This window comes from Pocillopora verrucosa, chromosome 2 (genome assembly GCF_036669915.1).
Source record: "Pocillopora verrucosa isolate sample1 chromosome 2, ASM3666991v2, whole genome shotgun sequence".
Lineage (NCBI taxonomy): Eukaryota > Metazoa > Cnidaria > Anthozoa > Scleractinia > Pocilloporidae > Pocillopora > Pocillopora verrucosa.
Window position 1 is genome coordinate 11,730,598 of NC_089313.1, and position 17,906 is coordinate 11,748,503.

Sequence of the window (17,906 nt, forward strand, 5' to 3'; positions counted from 1 at the left end):
GCGCTCCTCCTTTCAGCCGAAGTTTTAACTAAGCGCCAGGCGCTTATTCGAGGAGATGCGGCACGTACAGTTTCACTCCCATACCACAGCGACCATCTGCTGGACATGGTTACTTTCCATCATGATGTGCTTCATGGTTTGTCTGTTTTTTTTTTTCTTTTGGTAAAAATAATAAAAAAAAGTTGACACTGGCTAAACTGAATATATTGTTCTGGATGTTTCGGCCTCTACTGTTGCCTTCTTCAGCAAAGATGAAAATACAAATGCCTAACGGCGTCCTGCTTGGTATATGTCCACGATGGATAAAACTAAATCTCGAAGGATTTTTCTAAGTGTAACAATAGTCTTTAAAAGTTCTTAATGTGATTGTATATGTTTGGTAGCGTTGTGTTCGTCCCCTCCCTTGTCAGTGCTTCATGGTTGATTTATGTTTTATTTTACGCCTCTACGAAAGGAGGTCGGGTAAATTGAAACCAAATATTGGAGTATAGGGAGGACTCCTCGTTCTTGACGCCACTGCACAATTTAAGGCTGTTGTCCACGCACAACATAAGCATCAGAGCAAGAATCATACCGTAGAATGCTGAATGTCAGCCCGTCCGTACACAGGGCTATTGAAAGACTTGCCGTTCAACTACTTGCATTGCAAATGGCTGATGATCATGGCAAACTTTCGACGAACAGCCTAAACGGCGCGATCGGCTCAAATGAAACAAGCGAAGAGAAACGGAAAGCTAGAAGTTGTGAACGATACTTTCTCTGTAATTAATGAGATTGTGTATGGCAGACCACTTCCTTGATCAGGGAAGTACTTATCTTCCTGGTTACTGCTAAACTTTGCTGAACTACTTCCCTATCTAGCTTAGTGACCACGCCTTGTTTACCAATGAAATAAAAATTAGGCTTCTTCACTACGCGACAAAAGATATTCACTGCAAAACGCAGAGGGCTCGAGAACCGCGAAGAAGGGTAGCCTTCACAAATTTTGTCCCTTATATGAGACAGAAAAGCAATAAAAAAGTAAAGATCATCGAAGACGATAAGAGAGGAGGTCTTGGAATGAATCCAAGAATGGTGCGAAGCCTACTCGTCCCTCCCCTGTCAGTCGTTTATTGAGAGGATAACGTCATTAAGAGAAACGTGCTTGCCAACAAAACACAACATGGCGGACTGCGAATGTCAAAATGACGCTAGTGAAAAAGAATCACAGATTAAGGAAAAGAAGGCGAAGGGCCCAGAAAAAGATCTTCAAGCGATTTTCATGAAACTCAGAGTAGATAGTGGACCGTAAGTAGCTACTGCATACTTCTTGTTTTCTTCGTAAAATTCACCTTTTGTAAGGGAGTTAAACAGGAACCGATATTGACGGAGAAACTAGGTCTTGTTGACGATAAATCAAATGTTTTTTTCTTTTCTTTTTTTTGATATGGTACAATATCTTTTCAGAGGAATAAATGGAATTATCTGCATCAATAATTTTTGAAAATATTCTGTCTCAGAAACGTCAGTTCGATCAGACACGCAATATTCCAACGCGTGAGCATGTGAATCAGCAAGTATTTTCTGAACTAATGAAATGACAAAACAATATTATTCCCCTTGAACTAAGAAACCTTAGGCAGAGTTTAAGGACATTATAACTACCCAAAGTATCATCAGGATTTAAGCTCTCGTCTTAAGGCCTCAATTATATGCTTCAATTTTCTGGTAGTAATTAAAAAAGTGCTGCAAGCAGCGTTCTACAAATGACTTCAGACATTCTTGTTCGCGGGTGCGAAAATCGAAATTGTCTGCATTTCAGTTTTCTTGGAATGTTTCTTTCGGTTTTCATCAAAATTTTCCCATGTTGTGTTTCTTCCTAGAAGCTTAAAAGAAAAAGTAAATAGTATCGAACCTTATATTGTGAGATTGACCAAAGAGAATCGTGAATGTTCAATTTCAATTTATGCTGTGCTATCGTTTTTCTGTGGTCAGTCTTCATATGTAGGACTTTGTTCTTTGAACCAGATAGCATTTAACTGCCCGTTCAGAGCACCTCAACATACTGAAGTATGATCATGATAATCAAGTTTAATATCTTAATTGCATACTTGTTGGGCTCTGTAGTAAATTTACCAACTATAAACATACTTTTACAAGCAATAGCCTAAATCAACATGGTATATTTAATGGATTATCAGTGTTTTCCCAATTATTTGCCTTTATTTGCACCCTAAAATCCCTCATGTCCAGGGAAGATCAGCTATTGAAATGGAAAAGTGGGATTTGCCTACCTTATTTAGAAGACAATATGCACACTTTGTGATTCACAAACTGCTGTGGTTCCACTGTAAATTTTCTCTTGTTATTCAGGATGATTCTACTTTCATTATTGTCAACAGTTAATAAATAGAAGTGTAAAGCATTGTCTTTCAATATCTTTGTATGCTTTTTTGTTATGTGTGTGTTTGTGCATGCATTCTACTGGCTTTCCTCACATGTAATACAATATAATGCATGGAAAGTTGTGTGTGTTTTTTCATAAAGGGAGCTGTTATTGTTTCTCACTCTAACTGTTCATTTTCTACCATAGTAAAAGACTTCGTAGGAAGACCTGGCTTGGAGTTCCCGGTAGTTTGAGAAGCAGAAACATTGACAGCATACAGAATGTGAGAAAGATCCTCAGGGAACCAACATTTGTTTACAAGAATCAGCAAGCTTTCTCTAATGTTTACAAGAAACAACGAGCTTGTGGTTTTAGACGAAGAAGGCGTAAAGCTAGCCTTAGCCTAAGGGAGAAAAGATGTCAAGAAGATCAAAGAGAATCACATAGTGACAGTGAACTTGAATATAACAAATCTCTTTTGGCAAAGAGTTTATGGAATGCAAGTAAGGAAGGAAAAGTTGTACCAAAGTCTTTTCAAACAAGGGAAATGGTTGCAGTTGACTGCAGCAGACAACACAGAAGATTTCAGGGTGCAAATGTTCAAAGAGCGGCAGGGGTGAACTTCGATGACACAACGCCTGAAGAGTTGGCTGCATATTTTGATCAGTTGCTATATTTTCCAAAACCTATGTCAGCCATGGCTGAAATGATGTACACATAGTTATTACATGAAATAGTATAATATTGAAAGTCTTTGCTCCTATGACAGGCAACGTGAATATTCTCATGTGAATAGGGTCTTTTCTCATGATCTTTAAGATTTTGCCCTTTGATTCTTGTAAATAAGTCTCCTCAGTAGACTTTTCTGAAGGAGATTTTTCTGTCAACTTTCATCTTTAATTTGTTGAGGTTATTTAATAAAAGTTAATTAGTAGCACAGTTATTTGGTTTAGGCTGTGGTTAAAGGCTGTGGATTATTTCCAAGGGGAATAAATATATATATATAACTGATTATTAGCTGAATAAACTTCCCTGATGAGTTTTTTAAAAAAAAAAAAAAAGAGAGAGAGAAACAATCAATATATTTCAGGTGTTCTTTCATGAAATAAACATGTTTGGTGTAATACTCTTTGGTGTAATCATAACATTACCTCCCAACACTTTTAAGTTTTAAAGGAATTCCTTTAATTCCCTGAAAATGTAATATATTGTAAAAAAGAAAAAAGCATCCAACATTTGATCAACTGAAAACAATTTGACAAAATTTATAATTTCAGGTGTGACCACACTGACTGTTTATGTTAAATATAATAACTGCATGTATGTGAGGTATGATAATATTTATCCAATATTCAACTTCAAAGTCACTTAACAATTGGTTCATAGGTCAGCATGCGTTCATCAAGATATGAAGAACGTGGGAAGTTTGGAGAGCATGAAAGATGCGTAAGAGTTGCTTGAGGCCTAGCCTTGAGCAACTCTAGCTTCTTGAGTGCTCTCCAAACTTCCCGTGTGCTTCATATCTCAATGAATGCACAGATGACGTATGAACCAATTGTTTTATAAATTTTTCAACCCGATGGAAAATTTTTTTTTCTTGAGGGATTCATTTGCTGACGTCATGAGCGTGCACAATAGGAATATGAAGCACGCTTGTGTAATTGAATTTGATCAGACAAATTTACCAGCTATGTTATAAACATCATTGTATCATGCATGACTGATGCTGAGGAGAACAGATAACTTTTTTCTTAGACACCACATTTTTGGGATCTTGTTTTGAAAAACGAAAGTTTTTCTGCCTGACCAAGAAAAAATAACATACTTTCTTGTTAAGGGGAGGTGGAAGAGGTAAATAGTTTTTAGGTCAAAGCAGTTAACTTTGCTCACCCACTATTTCCCTCTCTCATAAACTGGGATGCAAAAGACAAAATGGAAAAAGCAAAAATATACCAAATTATTCAGGACAAGAAGGAAGACTACTTCGTGAACATTGCCTAGGTTACAATCTCTGTACGTAAGCCCTAATTTCTCCCGTTCCGAAGCCCGCATTATTTATTTATACTGTACAGTTGGCTACAAATGTAGAGCTTGTATATTTATTTAAGTCACATTCAGTTAAATCTGGAAAGTTCATTGGTTATGAGGACCACTGTTAAATAAACTTGACATTACAAGTGTTTTACATCAAGTAACTGTTGCGAAAAAGTAGTTAACATATGAAAATATTTTTTGAAAATCAACACTATGTATCGTAGTCGGCTTAGAATAGTGAATATTTATTGTGTTTTACATTGTTTTAAGCGGCAATCGTCGATTGTACCACGACGGTGTATATACAGGGGGAAAGGCGGTGGTATAAGCGTGTTTACGACACCTCAAAGCGCGGATGTTTTTGTGGCTAGTTTGCACGAGGAAGAACGCCTACTTCTTCGTGAAGCTCTAAGAATACATGATCAAGCTGATGAAGACACAGGTAGTCTGAAATGAGCGTATACTGACCCGAAAAATATGATATATTATTCCATGGATCATTTCTTTGCTTTGCACAACGTTGTTCGTGGGTTATGCGTGTGTATCAATATGTCCATAATTATTCTCTTTTTTTTGTCTTCCTTTTATTCAATAGGAAAGGAAAACTCAAATCCTCCCTCAGTTAAACAATTAAGATTAGGTAATGTAACGTCATCTGTAGATAATGTCCAAAACGGTTGGTTTCCATGCTCACATAAACAACCCTGGATAAACAAAAAATTGTATCAACTCGTGCATAAATTATGCGTGCATGAATGAGGTATGGTGTACCAAAAGGGACAAGTACCACAAAAATGAAGGGGGTAACTGTACCGCTGTGGCTATTGGGACAGAGTTTGCTATGTCATTGTAAGAGAAGATTATGCCAACTCTTTGAATTGTTATTGGTGCCTCATACACACATAAGAAATCTCCTGGTCTCCTATGCAGTTCCCCAAACTTCACAGATTAAGGCTAATTTATATATTTTACTTTGATGGTTTACAAATGGATTTTGAGGAGTTGTTGTACTTTTGAGATTTTTTTTTTGCTATGGATGATTGGATGATGGTTGTCCATTTTAGCAACCTTTGTCTCCAGTTTGTAAAAGCAAATTGATATTAAATTGTCAAAAAAAAAAAAAAAAATTGGGAGGGGACCAGAGGAGGGAGTACATTGTAAACTGAAGAATACAAAGAAATCCTTCTTGCGGCAGCAAAAATGTAATGAGAATACTCAAACTTATCTGGTAGAAGTTGCTATCTTGATCTGACTGCAAATTCTCGTAACTAAAGATCAGATCTTGGGAGTTAAAGGGTTAATTACACAAAGTATGAAAAAGTCAATTTTTGTGAAAGTTGTATGGTCTATGTTTTATTTTTGTATAGTATGAATTACAACATGGTAACATGTATCAGTGTTTGCAGGAAAATTTTGAATATTTTGGTCGACACGTAACTTTCCTTTCTAATTGTAGTTACTGATGATGGTTGCTGATGGGAAATTTTCCCCCATCAATGAGTGTCTGTCTTAAGCAAAAACAAGTTTCTTGTTATTCTCTTTACTCATTGGTATAATTTTTTTGTTTCAGTTGCATTTCATAATGCCATTCCATTTATTGGATTTGGGTTCTTGGATAATGCCATTATGATAATTGCTGTGAGTACAATGCACCAGATATGAGACATAATAAATGCTCTCATGGTCTGCTTTTTATTTTTTGGGGGATTACAAGAGGGGTCTCTGATCCCATTTCACCAACAAATTTTAGAAAAATTCATGGGTCACATTTTCCTTTATTAGTTCTACGTCACAAATTTAAAAAGGAAAAACTGCTAATCTCACCTTGGCACAGTAAACACACATCTCGTATATTAAATCCTTTGCTACCCTCTCAAAAGAACCAAAGATAATGGAGCTTGCATCAAGAGGAGACTCTGAGGACCTTTGTTAATGTCACTAATGGACTCAACTACAGTGTTTGCATCCATCTAATAGAAGTTCTTACTGACACGGTTGCTTTACAATGATTTTGGGAATGAAAAATCAGGACTTTAAGTTTGTGTCCACTATTGTGTTTGTCTGCTTTTAATGGGACATAACACATTTTGGCCCTTATGGATGTGAGATCTTGGGCTGAAATATATATGGATTGTTATGTATGGGGAGTTGCAAAAATTTCCTTTCTAACAAGAGAGGCAGCTGTTTCTCACAATTACCTAATAATGTTACCATCTTTTATCTTTTTTTAAGGGAGAATACATAGATGTAACAATTGGACTGACCCTAGGGATTTCAACAATGGCAGGTTTGATTTGAACTTGTAATTTTGTTTTATATGTTGCTGAATAAAATAAAGATGTTTAAATGTGTACATGCATATCTCAGCAAAATTTTACCAAATAGAAATGAGCAATGTGAAGTCTAGTGAGGAGCCAGTGCTTTTCATGGCAAAAGCAAGTTGTTCTGTTTGAGTTTAAGTATACCCAGTAGTAGAAGTGCCTAGCCCTCTTTACTAGTGCACGATAGTGTTTCATTCCTTATTTTCTTTTTGACTTTGTTAGTGGTTATCTTGTAACAAGTATAACCCTTTAACTCCCAAGATTTCATTAGTAATTCTCCTTACTGTCTGCCATACAATTTATATGAGCTTATCTTAGAGAATTTGGAATTGGATCAACCAATAATCCCCAAATTGATATTTTTCTTCATTCTCATCACTTATCTGGTTGATACTGTATTGATATTGTAAGGAGAAATTCTGTCTTGGTCACTCATGGGAGTTAAAGGGATAATGTGTGGGCTGTTGGTAATGAGAAATATCCAAATTTTGATTTTGAATTTCAGCTGCAGCCCTTGGTAATATTGTGTCTGATGTCTCTGGAATAGGGTAATTGCATTTAATTTGGGAAAAAAAAATTTATTTTCAATTTTGTTTTGATTCGCTGAGTTTGTTCTTTCTCATTGTATTCAGTTATGACTCTCTATTTGGTATACTTGATACAGTTTAGCTCACTATGTTGAGGCAGCAACAAACAGACTTGGCTTTGAGAGCCCTAACCTTAGTTCAAAACAAACAGAGATGCCAAGGACAAGATTTGTAACAAACTTGGTAAGGGTTGCATAAAATTTATTGGGAAAGAAACAAATGCTGGAAACCTTGTTTTAGGTGTTACCTTTCCACTATTTCTGTTAGAAAAACAGATTAGGAGACAGACTGACAGACATCAGCTGTTCATCAGTGAAAGAGGGTGTAAGACAGACAGAAAGACAGACAGATGGACTGACAGAAAGACAGACAGACATACAGAAAGACAAACAGATGAGCTGACAGCCAAAATGATAGTCGGGATAAGATGGACTGACAGAAAGAAAGACTGCCAGACAGACAGATGGGCTGGTAATCACAATCATGATGTTCAGAAAGAGTGATAGATGGACTGACAGACAGACACAGACTGACGGACAGATGATAGCCAACAGTTTAACAGACAGTTAAACAGATAGATAGAAAAAAACTTATGGAAAGATTGGTAGAGAAGGTTTAATTGCAGACTATAAAAAAAAAAAATAAATTAAGAAAGGAAGATAGAAAGGGTAATCTGTCATTAGTGATAATTAAAAAGTTGAACTGTGTTAAGTGATTTTTTGTTGTGGATTGGTAGCTGTTTGCTTTCCAAAGGAAGTAATTAATGCAGACTGTGATATAACTGTGAAGCATTGGAATATTTCTCTCTCCTCATTCTCTTATTGAGTTCTTTTCTTTCTCAGGGAAGAGCCTTGGGTATTGTTGTAGGATGTTTTGTAGGGATGTTTCCATTACTCTTTTACAACAGCAAAGAAGACCATGAAGAAAAGTCAACACACAATGAAATTAAACAATGAAGTAGTTAAAAATACCAGTGTAATTATAAAAATTGCTTAATGACAAAGTTAACCTGGCTTAAAGATGCCTGGTTTGATGTAGTATGAATGCTGTTGGCACTTTTCATGGGCCTTTTTCATGATGATCTCTCACACATGTTGTTTGTCTTCTTGCCAAGCACCTGCTACAGAGGCAATGAAAAATGCATAATTGTCATTAGTTTCAAATGGGTTTCCTTTTATCACTGTAGATATACATGGTAGACTTGCCATTGTGAATCCTCAATTCACAATCAGAAATTCTTTTAAAAAATTAGCCATTCACAGCCTTGCAAATTGTCAGGTTGTAGAAAATATGAGTTTTACTCTCGCACAGAACTCTTCACATTATTTTGGACAGTTTATGAAAATATTGTATTTTTGCAAACATTAGTTGCTAATTACCTCTCTCACATTTTGGGTAATGGCCAGTCGCATTTCTTAGGGATACTGAGGTTTTATTGTTGTTTAGAACTTTTTCATCACTCAGAGGTCTGTGAATTTATCTGTTGAGCAATATAATTTATAGTTGGGTTTCTTGCTCAAAGCTACATAAAGTTAACATATATATTTAAATTATTTTACCGGAAAATGTGAAAATTTAATTAATAAATTACCATACACTGTGTTGGTTGGTTTTTTCATTTTTGATCCAAACAAATGGAAATGTGGTTACATTTGTACATGGTCATGTAGATTGCTATTCATTTCAGTGGATTTTATGAAAGAACACAGTGAATACAGCAGGCTACTTCTTACCAGATAGTCAGATGTCTCCACAAATGTCACCTTTGACCAGAAATAACTGGACGTTGTAGGGTCATGTGATAGAGGATGAAGAGTACTTATTTAAAGGCCATGGGTTTGATTCCTCTTTTTCCTAATGGGTGCATCAAAGTTAGGCAAATCAATTTGAAAACATGAGGTAGTGTTGTGGTTGAGTGTATAGGACACTGGACATGCAATCTGTTGGTCCTGGGTCAAAATCTCTGCCATGCTACTCCCTGGATCTGTTCTTAGTTGCCTTGAGTTTGAACTCTCTGGCTACGCTAACTCTAGAAATAGCTTTGAGTTTAATTATAATATTTTGCTCATGATGTCTTTCTACTGGCCCTGAAAAGCTCCATTGGCATAGTAGTCAATTAAATTAATATCCATTTAGTTATTTATTGGCAAGTTATTCTAATAGCTCTGGTGTGGCCGCTATTAAAGCTAAAACGTGAGTAGAATATGTTACTAAGATTAAAAGCAGATTTAAAAGGATAAGTTCTAATTTTAGATTTAAAAGAGGAAATACCGGCTGAGAGCATAGTCATAATTTAAAAGGGAATCGTTCCATAGTTTTGTAGCAGCGACAGACAGGAAACTTGCTCCGTTTTTTTCACGGTATTCTTTCACTGCATGTCTACAGGTCTCTGAATTTGACTTTGAGAAAAAGTGGGCTTCTGATCTCACTTATCTTCAAAGACGATCCCTTTTGACTGGTGTTAACATGTAGATGGGCCTTTAACTGGTAGAGCTCACGAGATTGTTGGCGAGGGGAAGGCGTAGTTAAAACTGAACAAACAGTTTTTCAGCTTTATATTATTATAGTATTATTCAGTATTTTTTCCTTCAAGACGGGCCCGAACGGAGACCACTTATGGGAGAGAGGTGGAGGGTTGGGGCGGTCTTATAACCCGGATGTTTACCTTTGATTCACAGTCAGATATCAGATTGACTTGTAATTTTAGCGCTTATTTTTCAAGAGAGGGTGGTTGAGTTACATCGAAAAGGTTAAGCTATACAAAAACCAGAGGTTGAGCGGGTGGGTGTTCACGAGATCTTAAATAGGCGTGTTCCGGCTGGACTACTGAGGCGTGCGAATAAACACTTGTTATTGGACTTGACTGTAGGAGAAGATTTCACAATACTGCAGGTACCAGAAGATGTTTCTTAAACGGGACATGGCGAAGTTTACGTGAAAAGTGTCTACAGTGTCAAATAAAACTAATAACACTTCAAGCAGGTACAATACACGACACTGTTGTGTTTTTGACAAATGAGTTTCCTGCTTTTTGGAAAGTAGTTAATATTTTATTTCAGGAAGTCTTTGGCACTGGTTGCTTCTTCGCGATCGACGATGTTCGTTTTTTACGTTGGTTGAATTTAGGAGAAAATGGTCGTTGATTTTTATGAAATGAAGAGATAGAATGAGAGATGAATGACTGTTGCCAACAGTTGGCAGAAAGGAAGGAGTATTACAAGCGTCGTCGAGTAAAGTGAACCGCTGTGCTTTCGTGAGGCAAAACTAAGAAGAGTGTTGTTGCTGAGAGATTTCAAAGGAGTATTGTTGTCTTGGAAAGTGAATACTTAAGACAGAAGGTGTACCGGTTGAATTGAATCGAGCGGAGAATGATTAGGTGCTAAATTGGCAGACAGGTTTATGTACAAAAGCAAAACATTTTCAGATGTTACGTTCGTGAACACGAAACCATGAAAAACATGAAAGAAAACAATATCACAGCGATGGGAAAACGAATATTCATTGTGGCATCGGTTTTAATGGTTTTAGCCGGACTTGTAGGAGTGCTCTTGGAGGTACACAAGATGTCACAGGACACCAATCTTACTCTCGTCAAGCACGACATCGTCGGGGACTATGATGAACTTTATGACGATTATTTTCCTCGTCACTATCATGCCACAGGACTCCTCACTCTTCCATTCGATGATATCGTGGAGCCTTTTGAGGCGTGGTTTGCTGGGGACAGGAATATGAGTAGAATTGACTATTATTATGGTACGTATTTGCAAATGATTGAAAAATGTTCAATGAACCGTTGAATTGTAAAACCCAACAATTACAACCTAAAAATTAAGTTTGTTTTTTCTTTCTTATGTTTATATTTTGGTTATAAATTTGCTTGTTTTGCGGGTAATCTGCAGTATTGATGCTCTCTATTAGTATTAGTATTTTATTAAGATTTATTCCACTATCAACAACCCTTTATAATTTACACTCTAGTATCAGTATGCATATTCCCCATACCACCATACATTCCTGAGGTGATGACAAGGAGAATTTGCTTAACAAATGAATGGGGGAAAAGAAAACAGATTTGGTGAAACGATGAATTAGTTACAAAGAGTTAGAAAAAAAGGAACAGAAGACTTTATGTTGTCTCGATAGAATCCTGGATATATCCGACCTCGTATTATCTCAAACCAATGTTGGCGCAGTTCCGTGAGCACAAGGAACTCATATCTAAATCTAGTATTCCATGTTTATTTCTCAATTTTTTTACTACCTTAGGTATGGACAAAACAATTCAACGCGGAGACCTCGGTAAGCATGGCATCTTGTTTAAGATCGTACCCATGCACTCCGAGATGAAGCCTTCCAATAAGGACTTCATGAGCTGCTGGTACAAACCAGTTCCAAAATGGCTTCCGCGTGCAGGACAGAGCGTTATACCTACAAATCTGTCGGAGTTTAAGGTTCGAACGGATAAGTAAGCTTGCTGTCGACTGTGTTGTACACCTCTTTCAAGTATTTCTATTAAGCTCACCTTGATAGAGGTGTTGGTTGGAGGAGAGTGCAACGCTTAATCTTGAACCAAGATGATAATAACTTGTGTGTAGGAAGTCTGTGTACGGGAAATGGGTTCCCAGGGTTGGAAGAGGGGTGGGTGGAAGGGTTTTCTCTTGTGCCACAGTGGGTTGCGATGAATCATCGTTTTATGCTTGCGCCGAGTATCTTTGTACATCATTGAACAAATTTAATTTCGTGACCTTGATATGTGATTCAGGGGTGATATTAGGGAGAAAATCGGACGCTTATCACTTCATGGGGGTCAAAGGGGTTGAATCCCAGACTAATAATGTTATTACACGGTTTTGCTCTTGTAGAACATTATTCTTAAACCTATTTATGACTTCCCTTCGTAACAATTTCAAAGGTTGATCACGTTAATGTTTTCATCTTAATTTTGCCAAAACTTCAAATGTCCTTTTGCCAACAAGCTGGTCGCACTGACGAGTTTATTAATGAATATTTCAATTCCCAACAATATTCAATAATTTTTTTTATGCGATGAAAAACCTCGACCTTATTGAAACTTTCAAAAGAATAGGCAGAGAAGACAGAAGACAACAAGTTACATATAGTGGTATGCACGACAATTAATTATAAGTTCCTTTTTCAGTTTGTTTCCGAGGAAACGCATCGAGGAATGCCATGTTTTAAATACGAGAGAAAATACAAACGTTACAATAAAAGCAATGTATACAGCTTTTACGTAACCAAAAACACACCCCACAGACCTATGCGATACGAAATGGTGGGCTATGACGACATGCTGACGTCACATTACGATCACTACGTGTTGGACTATATATCATTCGAACCTTGGAGCTTTAACAGATCCTTGTTAAGTTTGCCGAAAAGTAAGTGTTATTTTAGAGATTATTGGGTAGAGCAGTTTTAAATTGCTTGTTTCTTAACCTAAACAGAAGCATTTACGATGGCTTATCACAAAACGCATAAGTAACACAGTGAGTTACTGAGGTTCACTTCGAACAAGCACACGTGCTAGGTTTCAAGTAGGGTGGGATGGGGGGAATCACTGGTAACTGAGTCGCAGTTTTTTTTGGGGGGGGGTGGTGAGTGGTAGCGCTAAGATTGTAAACAAAGTGGAGAGCTAGTTTAGTGAAAGGAGAAGACTTTGGGATGGGATACATTCCTCACCAAATGGAATGATTATGTTGGTGTTTTGTAAGGCATGAATCTCGGCTGCTTTTCGTATAAAACTCTGTTTGTGGATAGAAATTGACACTGTGAGAGCAGCAGTATCCTGCTCAAACGGAAACAAAATTACAACATAGTAGCGCTCGGGGGCAAATGTTCGGACCTATTCTTCCCTCTGCGACTGCGGACTCTCACATCCGGCAGTAGTTATAGGTGTCACACATATCCTGAAAAGTCAACTCATCGCCTCACTAGATCAGTGCATGCGCAATGTTAGTCTTTAAAACAAAGTTAGTTTATAAGTCCTGAATGCATAACATGCCTCCAATAAATTTGCATTTTTTTTTTTGAAAGACTCGAGCTGCGACAAGAAAGCGAAGAAATTACGTTCGCACTATTTAGCGAATCCTATGGCGGAATATATGCACTTCAAACATCACAAAGATTACGAGCTCGACAAGACTTACGATGACTACAAGGCAACACATGGCAAGCATTACACAACTGCACCGGAACACGAGCGACGAAAACATATCTTCAAACACAATCTCAGGTACTTACATTATAATTATGCATGCCAATCGTGTTGGTAGATCTTTCGGCGTACTCTGTACGCTGCTAGCTTTGTGTGTCATCACAAATTTTCTTGTAAAAGTATTTGGATGTCTTGCGTATTAGCTGCAAAAAGTATAATAGATCCTCAACCTTTTGATCCCTCAGGGTCAAAAGGTTAAGGTCGCGAGAATAAAGGAAGTGTAACCGACGAAAAAAGCTCTTGGTTGTTAAACAAATTATCCATGTCGGAAGCATAGGAAAAAGCGTTCCCTCCTCTCGCGCGTTCCTCTCGTACCTTCCTACCCCTCCTCTTTACCACTGTTTGCGCCTACCATGCAAACTTTTGCGTGATGAAAACCAAACCAACAGGACAGAACCGTGTGCAGGGGAATACAAGAGCATCTGCGAAGGGGAAGGATACAGAATTTTCAGTAATAATCGTAAAGTCGAAGTAATGACGATGGTGAGGGTTTTCTTTGTAGATACATTCGCTCGAAGAATCGTGAGAACCTGAAGTACAAATTAGCTCCAAATCACATGGCTGACATGACAGAACAGGAAGTGAATTTACACAAAGGATTACTTCACGAAAAGAAACTCAAGAAATCCAAGTCTAATACGTTGGCGTTTAACGAGTCTGTAGTACATACAGATCTCATTCCACATCAACTGGACTGGAGAGATTACGGTACTGAAGTTAACCGTTTGACCACTTAGACTGACTAGGTTCTAGTTTCTCCATACAATATCACCCCTGAATCACACATTAAGGTCACAGGAAGAAAGGAGATGATCACTAACTAAAGAAGCTCTTGATTATTGAACAAATTCTCCTAGGGAGCTCCTTAGGAAATGTATATGGAACGGTATGGAGAATAGAGATAGTGATGTCAGGGTGTAAAGAGTGATTCACTTTAGATTTATCTCTTTACGTGTTCTACTCCCTCCGACATTGAGCAGTTATCAATTTAGTGTCGCAGTCAATACGGGATTGCATCAGATTGCATTGGGTTTGATTTTCCCCTTTCTGTTAATCGGTATGGAAAACTTTCGATACCCTCTCAACTATCAGATGCAAGCTAAGACTAAAAAACCAATCGCGACTCGGTCAATTGTCTGAGGCCGCAAACTTATGTTTACTCTTGGACTCCCTTTGCTCCTTTGTGATATGTAACTTTGCTCTGACTGGCCCTTGTGATTGCCTTATGTTTGGTTTAATGGAATGCACTCGAAGAGTGTACTATGCGGCTACTTAGCTTGATGAGGCCAAACTTGTTGACATTCATTTAGCTATGCCACGGGGAAATTATTTCTAATCATCTGTTACCTTTTTCGATTGTTTAAGGGGTTGAGGGGGGGAGGTAATGTTCAGACTAGTACTGTAAGTGGTGGGGGGGAGGGGGGGGGGGACTTCAGGCAATGCATATGGATATTTCTTACTTTTCTCTCCGTTCTTTGTACATCAGGTGCTGTGACTCGTGTTCATAGTCAAGGTTTGTGTGGATCATGCTGGACATTTTCTGCTCTTGGAGCAGTGGAAGGAGCTCATTTTTTGAAGGTAGCACATGACGATCCTTCCGGTGTTCCATTTTTTAAATGCAATTTTTGCTTTGTAGATATGAGAATTCATCAAACGATTTTCAATTGAGTTCTGGAAGCAATCTGGAAATGCTCTGACCCTTCTCAACTTGCTGATTGTGTGGTGTCCAAGTCCTTTCCCAATATCTGTCGTTGCCTTGATTGTCTTGATTGGCTGCTAAGAGTATCCATTCAGTCGCTCTTTAACTACAAGGTAGCAGTTTTATTGCTAAAAGACTAAGCGAACAATTTTACCCCGACACAAGCTTAGCGCAAAATTAGTTGAGCAGACGACTGACACATTCAACACGTAACTTGCCGCGTTTAACGATTGTCCAGTACAACTTCAACCACGCACGGGTGTTAAAACTGCAGAAACTGTGTCATATACATATGAGGGCTTTGTTTCATTTCAGTTTCCTTTCTCTTCTTCTTTAACCAGACTGGAGAGCTCCTCGAACTCTCAAACCAACAGTTGATCGACTGCTCGTGGCCCGCAGGGAATCACGGATGTCGTGGAGGATTCCAGGACAGGACTCTAAGATGGGTGAAACGTAATGGAGTGGCTTCCAGGAGAGATTATGGTCCTTACCTTGCACAGGTGAGTTGGCTTCCAGCATAAGCGAAACCTTGATTTTAAGTTTCTCTCGTTTGGATAAAAGGAGACGGAAAGGCTTGATCTGCATCGAGAGTTCCTGTTCGAATTAAGACTGGGTCATTGAGTTTTCATGTGTACGACACGTTACTCTTACCGTTTCCTCTCTCTCCCCTTGAGTATAAGAGCGAACTGATGTGCGAGCCCGATCAAACTGCGCGGAAACTTGCGCGGGGTAAGGATCCTGTTTAAGTTTAGCAATACTTCTAGTCCCTTATTGCCTGAAGAAGCGGTATTCGATCGGGGAGAACATTTGAATCGGGTGCAGTCTTCTCAGTTCTATCCCCTTATTAGTTTTTACATTCCTCGCAGGAAGGCTTCTGTCATTGCGGTAAATCAGATAACTGTACCTTGACTCACATCAGCGGGTTTTCTAAAGTAAAGAAAAACAACTCTGACGCTCTGAAGGTCGCCTTGGTCACTCATGGTCCCATTGTGTCCTCGATGAACTCGGACCAAAAGACTTTTAGGTTTTACAGCCACGGAATTTACGATGATCCAAAGTGTGGTGAGTTATAAAATCCAATTGTTGTAGTTTCCAACTGACATGATCTTTTCGTTTTTTATGCAACGATTCTATGGCAACTGCTTTCTCAGCTTGAATTTGATGATGATATAAATTAGATCTCTTACAAATGAATAAGATAAGCGGAATTGAATTGATTTCAATTGAATTTTATCAAACTAATGGTTGAGAAACCCGGACGTTATTTTGCGAGGTCACTCATGAATAACACCATGAAAAATCGTTGCGCGTCGGTTTCGGTTCCTTTTGCAGGAAGCTAATTTTAAAAGCGAAAAGGATTGAACAGAGTCACATCTTTCAAAAGGTCACATGCTGCTCGAAATACTGTTTAGAGGACCTGGTGATATTTTCCTTAGAGGAAATTGATTTCCTTGAAGATTATAGGAATCATTCTGAGCAGATTTGGCGTCAAAAGGATCTGTCTAATCAGATCAGTTTTGCGCATGATTGGCACTCGATGGTTACACCGATGTTCCAATCTTGTTCCCAGAGGTCATGCTCCCCTAATCCCTTGCGGTGCTTGTTTCCCGCCCGCACGGTATTAGGGGAGTGTGAACACTGAGAACGAGATTGCCAGTGCTTTGATTCACTTGTCTGTTCAGTATTTGGTCAACGCTGCCCGTGTCACAAAATCTTATTAATTCAAACTGCTCTTTCAGAATCGATAATCATTTCTCGAAACCTAAGTGTCGGAAGGGAAGTGTAATGAACACATCAAAGGTTTTCTTACATATTCCTCTTTTTTCGATAGGAAAGAAGACGAATCATGCTGTATTAACAGTGGGCTATGGTGCCGACGACAACGTTCCGTATTGGATCATTAAAAATTCTTGGGGACACCTCTGGGGTGATGACGGTTACATCAAGATTGCCATGAATCATGACAGATGTGGATTGACGAATGGACCTTTGTTGGCCATCAAAAAAGATTCGTCGATCGCCGAGTTTCCGCTGAAAACACTAAACAAGGTTCCTAGACAGAGCATAACGTTCTATTCCGAAGAGGAATTGAGCATTATTCCATTCTAAGCAACATGGAAAGTCTTACATCAAAGTGTGGAGACCCAGAGCATTAAAGTACTTTTCATCCACAACCAACTGGTAGATACGAGGAATTGATCAAGCCTTTAAAAATCAAGTTTGGCATTGTGAGGATAGAAGGATCTAAGCTGGAGCATACGGTTTCCCTCTAGAAAAATAGTTGACGACCCTTCTCAGGGATGCAAGGATGACGAAAAACGTCTCGATGTCATCATACCTCCCGTGTGGTTCTGCCGAGTCAGCGCTAATTACTGGCTGTTTGTTCTGATTAGCGAAGAAATTCTTAGAAATAACTTAGGTGCGGTTAGTTTTTCCTTAGGCTGTGCTACAGTTTTTTTCTAACTTGTACAGGAATCGCTGATTTAATTATCACTGGCGATTTTAATTTTCCCTGTGTCGATTGGTCTACTGGATCACCAACTAGTTTAGACAATTTGACTGAAACTTTTTGTGAAATCCTGGATGACCATTTCCTCACCCAAACAAACCCATATATCACCCGTCCCAGTGCCACTAATACCTTATCATCTGGTAACATCTT

The 17,906-nt window shown here is 38.3% G+C and overlaps 3 protein-coding genes across 4 annotated transcripts; all 3 read left to right on the plus strand.

Annotated features, from left to right (window-relative positions):
• The first annotated feature begins 494 nt into the window (after nucleotides 1-494).
• On the plus strand, nucleotides 495-3,455 carry LOC131795200 (uncharacterized). The gene is made up of 2 exons (XM_059112774.2): nucleotides 495-1,287; nucleotides 2,573-3,455. Exons 1-2 carry the CDS (start codon nucleotides 1,163-1,165, stop codon nucleotides 3,084-3,086), a joined length of 639 nt encoding a protein of 212 aa, XP_058968757.2. The 5' UTR covers nucleotides 495-1,162; the 3' UTR covers nucleotides 3,087-3,455.
• A 1,119-nt stretch (nucleotides 3,456-4,574) lies between these two features.
• LOC131795199 (transmembrane protein 65) lies at nucleotides 4,575-8,924 on the plus strand. 2 transcript variants are annotated; one of them, XM_059112772.2, is made up of 7 exons: nucleotides 4,575-4,841; nucleotides 4,995-5,039; nucleotides 5,970-6,037; nucleotides 6,632-6,686; nucleotides 7,226-7,268; nucleotides 7,385-7,490; nucleotides 8,150-8,923. In XM_059112772.2, the coding sequence occupies exons 1-7, from the start codon at nucleotides 4,613-4,615 to the stop codon at nucleotides 8,261-8,263; spliced, it is 660 nt and encodes a 219-aa protein (XP_058968755.2). In that variant the 5' UTR covers nucleotides 4,575-4,612; the 3' UTR covers nucleotides 8,264-8,923. The 2 variants fall into 2 exon arrangements, with proteins under 2 accessions (XP_058968755.2, XP_058968756.2); XM_059112773.2 differs by lacking the exon at nucleotides 4,995-5,039 and having other exon boundaries at nucleotides 8,150-8,924.
• Nucleotides 8,925-10,259: 1,335 nt separating this feature from the next.
• LOC131795197 (cathepsin S) lies at nucleotides 10,260-17,796 on the plus strand. Its single transcript, XM_059112769.2, has 9 exons — nucleotides 10,260-11,063; nucleotides 11,577-11,761; nucleotides 12,469-12,709; nucleotides 13,365-13,563; nucleotides 14,048-14,253; nucleotides 15,032-15,123; nucleotides 15,586-15,744; nucleotides 16,111-16,306; nucleotides 17,076-17,796. The coding sequence occupies exons 1-9, from the start codon at nucleotides 10,757-10,759 to the stop codon at nucleotides 17,351-17,353; spliced, it is 1,863 nt and encodes a 620-aa protein (XP_058968752.2). The 5' UTR covers nucleotides 10,260-10,756; the 3' UTR covers nucleotides 17,354-17,796.
• The last annotated feature ends 110 nt before the right edge of the window (nucleotides 17,797-17,906 follow it).